Here is a 12,898-nt window from a genome sequence, read left to right as displayed (position 1 = left end):
CACTATTGGTCTTTTCAAATGTAAGTGGGTAGATAGTAATCGACGATGTGAAAAAAATGATGACCCTTGTGAATTCACTCTTATAGACTTAACTCGTTTGCATGATAGTGAGGAGCCATTTATACTAGCCACACAGGCCAAGCTGGTAGTCTACATTGTAGACTCGTCTGATAAAAAATTGTCTATTGTTGTATCGGGAAAAACAAGTATCCTTGGTATAGGTGATGTTGAGGATGAGGAAGAATATGATGCTTTTGCACACCCCCCCTCCCCCACCCTTTATCAATCCAAAATTCGTGGATGAAGATGATGTAGATGTTGGTTATACGCGTGTAGATCACACAGAAGAAATACATTTGAATTAAGTGATTCACAAGGTATTAAGTATTTATGCTTTTTTGGCACTTACTCACTTAAATTAGTTCAAACATAGTTTGTTTGGCATGAAACTTGGCACACAACCCTATTTGATATATATTATTGTGTTGAAATGGTTAGAATTGAAAACAATAGTCATATGCTTGATATTACGTGTTAAGTTGCGTTTTTAAGGTTTTTAAAGCTTTTTTGACACTTTCTCGCATAAAGTAGTTCAAACTTGGTTTGTTTGGCATGAAACTTGGCACACAACACTATTTGGTATATATTATTGTGTTGAAATGGTTAGAATCAATAGTCATATGCTTGAAATTACATGCTAAGTTTTGTTTTTAAGGTTTTTTTTAACCATTTTGGCACTTTCTCGCATAAAGTAGTTCAAACTTGGTTTGTTTGGTATGAAACTTGGCACACAACACTATTTGGAATATATTATTGTGTTGAAATGGTTAGAATTGAAAACAATAGTCATATGCTTGATATTACGTGCTAAATTGCGTTTTTAAGGTTTTTAAAGCTTTTTTGGCACTTATATTTATTATCTCTTAGTGCTTTCGACAAGATAATTCTATTGATTGCGGCTAGTACACTCTCAAATTTATGAACGATCTCTTACATGCCGTGAAGAATGTTGGAGTCGAAAATATTGATGCGGTATAGATTTATGTTACGTTTTTAAATTATAATATTATATATTTAATATTATGTAAAATCTTATGTTTAGGTTATATTTTTTTATTACTTTATATAATATTTAGGTTTTATACGACACTTCAAGGGAAACACACAAATTGACAACAGAGGAAATGCGTGAATTGAAGAACAAGGTGGTCGTGTATTTAACTAATTTATGTGTTTGGTAGTTTAATTAGTTTAGATTTTTGATTTTTGTATATACATATATGTATGTATATATATATATATATATATATATATATATATATATATATATATATATATATATATATATATATATATATATATATATATATATATATATATATATATATTTGTTTATTATAATTCTTCGAGTGTATATATATTGGTGATGAAGTTATGGGAATTATTTAGTGATTTCAATTGTGTATATTAGAAATGAATATTATGCATTGGTTTGGTTTTAGAACGAAAAAAAACAAAAAAAAAAACAAAAAAAACATTATATGCTGCGGTTCTTGGGAAACAGCAACATATAATGTTGTTTTGTGCTGCGCTTTTGTAATTGCTTATCTGCTGTTATCACAATTGCTTGGGTTCAAAACCTCAGTATATGATGGCTAAAAAACCGCAGCAATTGAACTTTTTTCCATTAATGTGGACACTATGAATTCTTAGGTATGCTTTTTGGCTTGACTAATGCTCATGTATCGTTTCAAAGCAGGATGAATGAAGTGTTTGTAAACCATGTTTGAGAAAATTTGTCTTATTGTTTTTTAATGACATTTTAGTTTATAGTGCTACCTTGCAGGATCATTGGAAACACTTAGAGTTGGTGTTTCAAATAATGAGAAAGAATCAAATGTTCCCTAAGGCTACTAAGTGTGATTTCGCTTAAACTAAGGTTGAATACCTTGGACACTTTATTTTTGCTTAGGGAGTAAGAACTGATCCAAGAAAGATTAAAGTTGTTTCCAAATTGCGATTTCCACAATCCCTCGAGGAATTGAGAAGTTTTTTGGGCTTAACGGGATACTATAGGAAGTTTATTCCTCATTATGCCATTATTTGCAGGGCATTACATGACTTGTTGAAGAACGATGGGTTCTTATGGAATTTTGAGGCACAATTTGCACAATTAAAGGAAGCTTTAGTTAAGGCCACAACCCTAGCAGTTCTTGATCTTGGGCTCTTGGCAAACAACTTGTGGTTGAAATTAATGCTTTTAGCCATGAGATTGGAGTTGTGTTGATTCAAAAAGGAAGGCCTTTGGCTTACATAAGCAAGACATCGGGACCAGGGTGGCAAAGGTTGTACAAAAGTGGGAGCAGTACCTTATAGGTACTCATTTTCTCATTAGAACAGACCATAAAAGCCTGAAATGCTTGCTAAAACAGAAAATCTCCACACCCTTTCAACAATTTTGGTTGTCTAAGTTAAAGGGGTTTGATTATCACATTCATTACAAAAGTGGTAAGAAAAATTAGACAGCTAATGCTTTGTCCAGAATATAAAAAACTAAAATACTTTTTATGGCACTTTCCATAATTGACACTAATCTAGGGTCCCTTATCAAGCATAGTTATCATCTAGAAAACAATTTGATTACTGTTGTTGAAGAACTACAAGATCAACAAAGGTATGTTGGGTTTGAACTCAAGGAAGGTGTTTTAAGGAAACAATCCTGGTAAACAATTAAAACAGTACTTGAGGGTGGACATTTAGGAAGGGACTTAACTACAAAGAAAATTAAAAATGTCTTCTATTGGAAGGGCCTTAACAAGCAAGTGAGACAAGTTGTTAGGAATTGTTTGGTTTGCCAAACTTCCAAATTTGAAACTGTAGCTTCTTCTGGGCTCTTACAACATTTGCATATTCCAGAAGTTGTTTGGTATGATATAAACATGGATTTTATTATAACCTTTGCCTATTCCAGAAGTGAGAACAAATATATTGACTCTTTTTGACCACATCTTTGTTCGCAGGAACTAAATGCGAACAAACTAAGTGACTTTTTGACCACATCTGGGTTGCGTGCGCTTATTTTTGAAATTAAGTTTCACCGAAACTTATGTATTGAATTTTTCGCTTAAAAAGCTTATCTTCTTCAAATTTTCAAAAGGAAGCCCAGAAAATCCACTTTAAATAAAGCCAAGTTTCATCAGCAGGCTAATTGTGCGCGACAACATCAAATCCAGCACAAGAAATAGTCGGCCCGTCTTGTATGAGATCGTCTCACGGTGAAATGACCTCAAAATAAGAAGCCATAAGCTAAAAGTTTCTATTATTGGGTTATTTAACCCAAGTATGAGACATGTCTCATGGTGAGACCGTCTCATACAAGAATTTATTGGAAATTTCTCGCTAAAACTCGCAATCCGTGCCACATTTTGCGTGTCGCGAGAATTTGCTGTAATCTTTTCCAGTTTTTTCAATTTTTCATTTTATTTCTTTTTATTTCTTTTGGACATGTGTTTTACCCTTTTTTTCCTTACTATAAAATTACTACTATTTTATTGTCCGTTTGGCCCTATAGTTTTTATAATACTTGCTATTATTTTTCACGGGATTAAACTTTATTATACTTACTATACTAATACTTATACTTAAACTTTTATATAATATACTTTATGCCTTTACTTAAAAACTTGTATGCGGCCGCCTTATGTGTGCGTCCAAAAAAGTTTTACCCGAATTCAAGCCTTAAAACACTTATTTTAAGACTTCAAAAGCCAAATCTAACACTTAAAATCTTACTCCAAACCTCAATCTTCCTTCTCCATAGGCTTAATTTAATTTTTTAGCTATCGACTTCAACTCTTAAAACACTCATTTCATTCTAACTTTTAAAACACTTATTCCAACTTTTAATTTTATAATTTACTTACCTACTCCAACTGTAAAATATTCATTTTAAAACTTAGAATGTATATTCCAATAGTTTAAAGTTTATCAAATATAAAATTTAAAATGCCTATTTTAAAGTCTAAAATATTCAGTTTAAGCTTACAAATAGTAACTTCAAAATTATAAATTGGACTATTTAAATAGTTGTACGTATGCGGTCGACTCACGTCAGATTGCCTTTATCCGACGTTTAACCGAGTATCTAGTTTAGAGTATGTCAGACTGTTAGCTTCAAACATACGAAGTATAAACTAGTTCAAATTTTGAAGACGGAATCGCTGCTTTTCTCGTTCTCCCTGCCTTCCATAATTTTATGCTTGGTATCACTCGTTTGTGTAGGTGATTCTGCCCATCCATGGCTTCTTCTGCTTACCCTTCGTTGAGGTGACCACACTCTTACCTCTCCCCCGCTCCCTTTCTTTCTCATACTTTGGAATTGTGTTGACTCTTGAGTAAAGTGTTCTTTTTTTTTTTTTTTTGTGTCAATTTCAAGTTTTTATGGTTTGTTTGATCTAATTGTACTTGTAATTGGAGTCCTAGTGATATCATGTAATCCAATCACACTAATAGATTTTTTGAAAAAATGCGCAAATTTTCGATTTAGTTTACTATTAATTAAGAGCTGTTTAATTGTAATTTTCATAATACTAGGTTTTGATGGTTTTTGGATCTATGAGTTTGATATATGAAGTAAATTCTGCTAGAGTTTAGAAAGAGATTATTTTTTGATTTCATACATGGTTTATAGGTTTGGGGAAGTTTTCTAATTAGGGTGGCTTCTAGATAATTTTGTAGTACTAATTTTAAACATGTTCTTCATTTGATTTGATGAATGTGTACACTGTTAAACCAAAATTTTTCGTTGTAATGAGTCGATGCCCATCAAAGTTTCCCCATTATTGTTCTAACAAGTGGCCAAAATATCAGAAATGCCATCCTTAAGTCGACTTGGGTGAACTGTGAACTCATTTGTGACCAAGCTTGAAGCTTTCTTATGCTTTGTTTGGATAGAAGCAAATGGAGGGAAAGAAAGGAGAAGGGATGGAGAATGGATTTTTCTTTATTTTGGATAGAAAATGAGGAGTGGAGGGAAGTGGAGGGGAGAGAATTTGAGTGAGAGGAAGTGAGAAATTAATCTTTTTTAGGGCATGCTTGGATTCCCTAAACTAATCAAGAGAATGAAATTTACATGACTAATTTTTATGGGAAAATAATTGGTGCTGAAATATTTTCTTTCATCAAGTTTGGTATAATTTAAGGATTAAATATTTTAACTCAAGCGAGATTCTACCTCTCTTCACCAACCTGAAACAACTTTTTCTCTCATAAAGCTTAGCATCCTCATGAACCAACATTAAACCCCCTCAAATCAATCTTAAAACCATCATTATTTTGAAGATGAGATTATACCTACCAATGTCACGCAAAACAAAGTTTTAAACTTTGATTTGATCAAAATTCTTCTTATTCAAATTAGATTTCAGATACCAATTCTCTCTCTTAGTGCATCATGTCCAATCACCACACCTTTTCTTCCATTCAATGGCCTTTGCTCATAATTGTACTTAACAAATCCAATACATTTCTTGCATCATCTATGCTTACCATTACAAAAATTTTTCTAAAATTTTTATAAAGTTGATTTTAGCGGCAGTTGAAGTTATCACTGGGATTTGGAGTTATACACAAGAAATCAAGAATGATTGAAGAGTCTTTATTAACAATGGAAAACTGATGGAAACCTATATGGTGTACATGAAACATAGAGAGATGAAAGGAGAGAATGTTGAAAGTTGCACAGCTGGGCAATTAATCAAAGAAAGAAGAACTGATCAAGAAATGTAAAAGGGATCTTTTATTGATTCCATTCACGACTTAACAAGAAGTAGCTACATTATATTTATAGACAAGGATAAAGCATAAAAGGAAGGTTGCTACAATTGTAACAACCTTATAACAAACTGATAACAGAATCCTATACCAGCTGTCTAGGATAAGACTAAGACCCTTAAGTTAAGCTATACACGTGCTAATAAACACATGTTGTAGAATAAAAGGACACGTGTTGATAAAGTCTTGAGTGTAGCCTTGCTGATCATCCCCTAGTATATATGTTGCTGCATAGAATCAAAACAGTAGCCTTCCTGAAATCTACTTCCCAAGCTTGTACACACCTTCTGTCAGTAGCTTATTGATAGCAAGAGCCTTCAATCTGCTTCACAAAACTGCAACATTGTTCTTCAGTCTGCTTCACTATCTTCAACAGAGAAAAAGAATGAAAATGAAGCAGGGAAGAATATGGTTGAAGAATGAGAAGAAGAACGAAGAGCATCAAAAATTAATTCCTTTAACTCATTATCCTATTGTCCACTGTCCCCTAGTGTGAATATATACTCTCATTTGAGGAGTACTAGATTATCCCAGTACCATGTCTCTCAGGCCCAATGTATTCCTAATATATTTTACCCACTTCTTATTTGTTGCTATTCTTTTCATGTGTCTCAACCTTTTTTTCATTAAATTTCCCATTTAGCCCCTCCAACATTTAAAACTCTCTAAACTTTTATCTCTCTAAAAATCGCTAAATTTACACTCACACATAAACTTCTTGGAATTAAAGTTTTGGAGAAACAAATTTGATTACACAAACAACATTTAGAGGTACGTAGAGGAGAGGTTGGTGTTGCAAGGGGAAATGGGTGAGTGGGGATGGGTTTTTTCTTTATTTTTATTATTCTTTTTTTAAATGTAAAGGATCAGGTCAATAACTCGTCAAGTAACATGGTATGCTGAAGCAAATATAGTGCAAACATTGTATTAATAGAAAATAATCCAAAGTTGAAATTATTCATAGGAATGGGTGAAAGGTGAGATTATTCAAGACAATTTTTGTTTTTATGTATCAAATTTCTTGCTTGGAAAAATGATCTGACATGTATGTTTGCCATGGAATAAAAACTCTCCCGTTATGCTATGTAACCCCCGTTATATAACCTGTTTGAAAGTTTTCGCGCCGTTAAATCCTGTTATATAATGGTGCATGAAATTTCACGGTCAAAACGCCGCGTTGACCGTTACGTAACGTGTAACGCCTGTTATTTTACCGTTATAACGATATTTCACCACTACAATGTCATTTGTTTCCCGTTAAAATCTCATTACTACCCAGTAACTTTAAATATTACAATCACTTAAATTATATTTACTCATAGTTTTAAGTTAGTTAATACGCTAAAAGAATCTCAAATATTGCAATTATAATAGGTAGTTGCATATTTACTCATAGTTTTAAGTTAGTTTTAAGTTATTTTCCATGATGTTTGCAGATAAATCAATACAAGAGTTACATAATGATATCTTCGAGGCCTGATTTACAAAGAATTAAAAGATAATTTTTTGGAAGAAATACTACAGGAGATCGTGAGCAACCATTGAAATTAGTTGGGGAGCAATACATTATACATAGGAAACTTTCTACAAATTTGGTCCCTTTCTGTTTACTTCTCACCGTGATTTTTAACCTATCTTTTCATCACATCCACAATTTCTTCCTTCTTCCTATAAAATATACATTTTGCCAACTTTTTACGTTTTTTGTTTTGGAGTAAATTTGGTAAAAAATTAATGGAATAGGGTGGAGTAAAAAACATGTAGCATTCCCTTGTCAAAGATATTAAATTTTCAATAATAAATTTTCAATAATGGTAGGGCAGATTGCTCGTATTCTGGTAAATTTTCTAGAAGTGGCAATCACTTCCATCGTTTTCCACAAAGGTGTCTATCCATCTGGTATGTTGATTGTTGATTCTCTCTTTTGTGTTTCATTTTTGTAGTTGTTGGTTAGTAAAGATATGAGTGACAAACTAGAATCAAAATTTGCTTCCTATGTCTTCTAAGAGACATGTTTTTCAACAATCAATCATTTTTTCCGGCTTATTTGAAGATGTTTATATGATTGTATTTGTAGGTATGATAATGGTGTTAATGATTGGTTTAATCTTTTCGTTTCAACTTTTTCTTGATTGATTAGGAGCATTTGAGAGGCGAAGGTACATGAATTTAGTGGTTCAAAAAGCAAAGCATCCTGAACTCGAAAACTACATACATTCTGCAGTTAATGGACTCGTTCCTTTTTTGGAAAAGGTTCATTTCACATTCATTTATATTTTTGCCATTTTACAGAAAGTAGCTAAGGTTGGTTGTAGATCTAAAATAAATAAATAATTTGAAACCAAGATAATAAAATTAGGTAGAGGCTAGAGCTTTCTACTTTGATTTTCTTATTTGATTAATACTGAGAAAGTGACAATGTGTAATAGATCCGCCAAGACCCGTAGTCAAAATGACATTAATAGCGGATCGAGTTTCCCCAGACTCCTTTGTTATTTCTCTTATTCCAATATAGCCAAAAAACTCCCTAAACATTACAAGTTTGACTCTATATATAAGCCTAAGCCCAACAAACAAATACTAAAATATAATATTCTAACTAACAAAATACAAATACCAACTAACAGTAAAATGTCAATAATGCCCTTGGAACCTTTGACCTAATTCATCACAGAATGTAGCGTCATTAGACCTAAAAGCAAAGCCATAAAATAAAAGTAAAGGGTTCCGAAAAAATAGGTTGCGAAAATAAAATGCGAAAGTAAGCCACTGAGACCCTACTGGCCCCATGTAGCTTTGTCACCGGGGTAATAAAACAAAGTAAATTGAAACCAAGATGATAACACTAGTAATAAACTTTCTTACGTTCATTCTATGTTGGACTCGAGTACTGATGTCAGTTTTGGTACGTATCTAAGTGTCGGATACGTCTAAATATTCAATTTTATGGCTAAAATGGAGTGTCTAAGTGCCATATCAATGTCCGAGCATCAAGGATCGGACACGGGTATGTGAAAGAAAATGAAAAGTCGGAGTAACATAGCTTTCATTGCTTTTCTTTCGTGATGGATACCGAGAATGCAACATCAGTAATTCAGTCTTTTCTTTTCCATTGCAAAGTAGGGTGTTGTTGAAAGAGTTGTAGTTATATTCTTTGATTCGGATAACAGCCCGCTGGAAAGATATAATTTCAAATTTCAAGTGAACCAATCTGGTGGACCGAAAGTGCAAGAATCGGACCTTGGATTCTCTCTTAGATCATTTCTTGTCAAGTTATCTTTGTCAAAGGCTCTTGCCAGGGTTCTGCCAAGGGGTATGATGGTTTGCAGTTTGATTGTTATCTTTGTCAAGTTAGTAAATCATGTGCACTTCTTATTTATGTAAAGTTGCAAACATGATTATTAGAATTTCGATTTTGATTACAATTCTACGATCCAAAAAGAGACTAGCGATCCGGATCTTGAGTAGGATCCTAATGATGGTAGGATCGTATGGTTCTACCAAGATCATAACACGGTTCTACGATCTTACAATCCTACAAGAGTAGTCTCAATCATAAAAAAATATATTATATTCTAGCTTTTACTTACATATAAATATTAGTTAAAATTTATTTGTCATTACGATTATGAAAATTTATGTACTTACTGATTTGCGGTTTATAAAGATTATTAAAAGTATACCATTTAATTAATAACAAGATGAAGTTAAATAAATCTTTATTTACACCTCAAAACTATAAAAATGAACTGATATGAAGAAATATGATTGATAAGTATCCTATAGCATAATAAAACACATTTGTAGGATCTTACGATCCTACGATTAAGTTCTATCGATTTCGATCCTACCTCCTTTTCAATCCTTGCTAGAATCTCGATTTTGACAACCTTGGTTGCAAATGATGTTTGGTACCAAGGATCAATCGGAAACAACCTCTTTGTTGTCACTAACAAAGGTAATTTTGTGTACATCGGACCCCCTCACTCTAGGTGGGAGCCATTTAATGGCGTTGGGTTAATGAAATCTTGTTTTTTATTTGCACTGCCTGGTAATTTTGTGAGATCTAAGTTTTTAGTTGGTGCAGATTGCAGGTGGGAGATTACTGCTTTTTTCAGTCCTGAAGCTCAAATTAGTATAAGCAATCCCGTGGAGCATTGGATCCCAACAAACACCAAACAATGGCAGAAAATTCCCCTGATAACTCCTATAAAGTCCATGAGCTCTGAACCTCTTAGTTTGCAGTTGTACATGGAGCATCCCAGCTTGTCTGAAGCAAACTCTGATCAGATATAGTTCTAATTTCAATTGAGGTAAAATCTGAAATATTTAGACTGAATATCTGACCTTATGTACTTATTATGAATAAGGTTGATGAAATCTTTGCATTTCTCAACATTTGTTCCGTTCACGACAGAAATTCCCTACCAGTTTCTGGAGCACAGATCACTCCTGCTGGTTAAAAAGCACATTGCTTGAAATAATGCATATATGAAATTGATTGGGTAATTCTGGATAGATTGACCTGAATAATTGATGCACTCTATTTAGCATTAAAGCATTTTCGAGAGCGCCAAGCTAAACCCCTGTCCTTGCATTGTCATAAAAGTTTAAAGCTACACTCTTCTCCAATGATTTTGTTTAATTTTTTTTTCGAGCTTGTTGGGTACCACAAGTTGATTCCATAATACATACTCTCCTTACGGTAAAACAAAAAAGTTAGGCATGGATCTTAATCATAATAAACTCCCCACCAAGTACAACTCTTTTTTTTATGCTAATCCTACAGTTAAATTTTAGATGGAAGGAGTGTTGGACATTTAGAGTATAATAAGTATATAAGCTAATACCAAAGTGCTATGAAAATAGTGGGACAAGATAAGTGTAAAAACTTTAGTCCAAAAGAAAGGAAAACAAAACAAAGAAAAACATGGAACAGAGATAAGCGACGACTCGTCGCTTATCTCTGGAAAATCAAGTTTTGGCAGAAACTAAAGACGATTCGTCGAATTTTGAAAAAACCGAGTCGGCTTTTTTGGCAACGAGTCTTCGCTTCCAGAAACGACGAGTCGTTGTTTTCTTCTAGAAGTGTTCCACTGTGTTTTCTTTTTGGTTTGGTTGGTTGCCATTCAGTTTTGGGTGGTTTCCATGCAAATATAACTGATATATTAGTTTTATGTCTTTTGATGACAAGTGTGAGGTATTAAAAGCATTCATACCCTTATAAATAAGGGTGGTTAAATTAAGTAAAAATGGGAGAACTTGAATCAATTTCTAATTTTCTTGTTCTTACTTTCTTTCTCCTCATTTTCTCTCTACAAGTTTTTCAAGTGAAAGAATCTTGCAAACTCGATCCTTTAATTCTAAGTTACTCTTTTTATCTTTTGTTTTTCACATTGTCTATGTATATAGTGTAAGCTTATACTTAGATGCAAATTGTTGTATCTCAAAAGTGTATTTTAAGTTTATGCCTAAGCACCAAGTAGGCAGAATAACGTTTTTAGGAAAACTATTTTATTACCTCGGTTTTGTATCAAGTTTTCGAATACTTTTTAGTCTAAAAGATTGTTGATATAGAGTTAAGTTTCAAGTGCGAGTTTCATTTCATCTTTGTAAGTTTGTTTCTTAGAGTTTGTATTAGGTTGTTTTTAGACTTGTATTCTTCATAGTTCGGTGCTTGTATCTCTTCAAGTTTCTTCAATACATACTTGTAACAAGCAGATGAAAATTGCAAACTAATACCCAAGAAAATAAAAATTACCGCTAATACCTAAGCAAGTATCTAGTCGAAACGTTTCCTTAGAAAATCTTTGCATGCCGTCATGACTACGACATCCCAACTTCTTGGGTCTGAACTCTGAAAAAAAGAGACAGAGACTAGAGAGATGTTTTCTTGAAATTTATTATACTTCATTTTTGGGATTTTTCTGTTAGTTGAAGTTATATTGTTTTTATTAACATAGGTTTGAGTAGAAAATTCCGCTTATCAAGCTTTACCGCTTTAATATATGTTGCTATTGAGTTATAGCATAATATGTGCAGGTATAAATTGCTAATGCAAATGATTTCAAGGCTACCAACCAAGCTAGCAGAGAGCAAGATCTGATATTTAGTCCAAGCACAAGTACAGTCAAATTACAATAGCGGGTGTTCGTTAAGGCCCAAAGGGGCCCCACCCCTCTGAAAATTTACTGCTCGTTGTACAAAAGCAAAAGCAAAATGATTTCAAGATCTGCCACCGAGTCTAGAGGCATATCATGTTCGAGAGCTTGCATCAGTACGGAGGCCTAATCTCGTTCTGTTGGTATAAGTTATTACTAGGATTGCTTCTTATAAGTCCTATGCATCAGTATAAATACTGCAGGTCTGCAGCCTTTATATGCACTAATGTATACAAGAAGTTCAGTAATAAATCAGATTTTCTCTTTCTTTGGCTCAGTTTTAACAGTTGCTGCTGCATTATCTTTTATTAATTGAATTTTCTTCATATCTACAATCTGCCTTTTTTCTTTGTTCATTTGGTTGAACATACTTCTATATGCTTGAATTATGCTCATTGTCACTAATTTGAACAGGAAGTTGGATTAAACATCCAAACAGGCCTCCATTATCTACATCCTTGATCAAGTCATCAGCATCCGAGCAATTCATTCTCGGGGTAAATGTTACACGTTATTACCTTCCGAAGGGCGAAGGCAGCTGCCATATTTAGTGTGCGGTTTATCGCTGTATGATGATTCACGAGTCTTCATGTCGTTTGAATCCTGTTTTAGACAATCACAAATGTAAATTGCGATAAAATCCTTGGAGCTTTGCTATCCTTGTGGTATACACTATATAGTATATATACATCTATTTCATTGATTATTAAGAGTTGCTATGCTTAGTTAGGTTGATGGGTTTTTAGAGAATAGGGTTGTGTGGTGGAGGAGGAGGGGGATTGTGATGTAAAAGGTAGTGAGAGGGTGGGTTGGGTTGTGTGAGGTTTTTTTATGTTAACTAGGTAGATTTCTGTGCTAAGCTCGATTTATAAATGATTTAAATAAAAATATACTAATTTTATATG

At 33.2% G+C, this 12,898-nt stretch overlaps 1 protein-coding gene across 4 annotated transcripts; it reads left to right on the top strand.

The window, feature by feature from the left end:
* Nucleotides 1–4,120: 4,120 nt before the first annotated feature.
* On the top strand, nucleotides 4,121–12,898 carry LOC130802364 (DNA polymerase zeta processivity subunit). 4 transcript variants are annotated; one of them, XR_009039770.1, is made up of 7 exons: nucleotides 4,121–4,326; nucleotides 7,269–7,731; nucleotides 7,973–8,085; nucleotides 8,956–9,145; nucleotides 9,920–10,145; nucleotides 11,875–12,136; nucleotides 12,408–12,898. XR_009039770.1 is itself a non-coding variant. In XM_057666338.1 (6 exons), the coding sequence occupies exons 2-5, from the start codon at nucleotides 7,644–7,646 to the stop codon at nucleotides 10,126–10,128; spliced, it is 600 nt and encodes a 199-aa protein (XP_057522321.1). In that variant the 5' UTR covers nucleotides 4,121–4,326; nucleotides 7,269–7,643; the 3' UTR covers nucleotides 10,129–10,145; nucleotides 11,875–12,270. The 4 variants fall into 4 exon arrangements, 2 of the variants coding, with proteins under 2 accessions (XP_057522321.1, XP_057522322.1); XR_009039771.1 differs by having other exon boundaries at nucleotides 11,875–12,109; nucleotides 12,408–12,866; XM_057666338.1 differs by lacking the exon at nucleotides 12,408–12,898 and having other exon boundaries at nucleotides 11,875–12,270.

Source organism: Amaranthus tricolor, chromosome 16 (genome assembly GCF_026212465.1).
Source record: "Amaranthus tricolor cultivar Red isolate AtriRed21 chromosome 16, ASM2621246v1, whole genome shotgun sequence".
Classification (NCBI taxonomy): domain Eukaryota; kingdom Viridiplantae; phylum Streptophyta; class Magnoliopsida; order Caryophyllales; family Amaranthaceae; genus Amaranthus; species Amaranthus tricolor.
The sequence above is the reverse complement of the archived record's forward strand: the minus strand, read 5'-3'. Positions and strand labels throughout refer to the sequence as shown.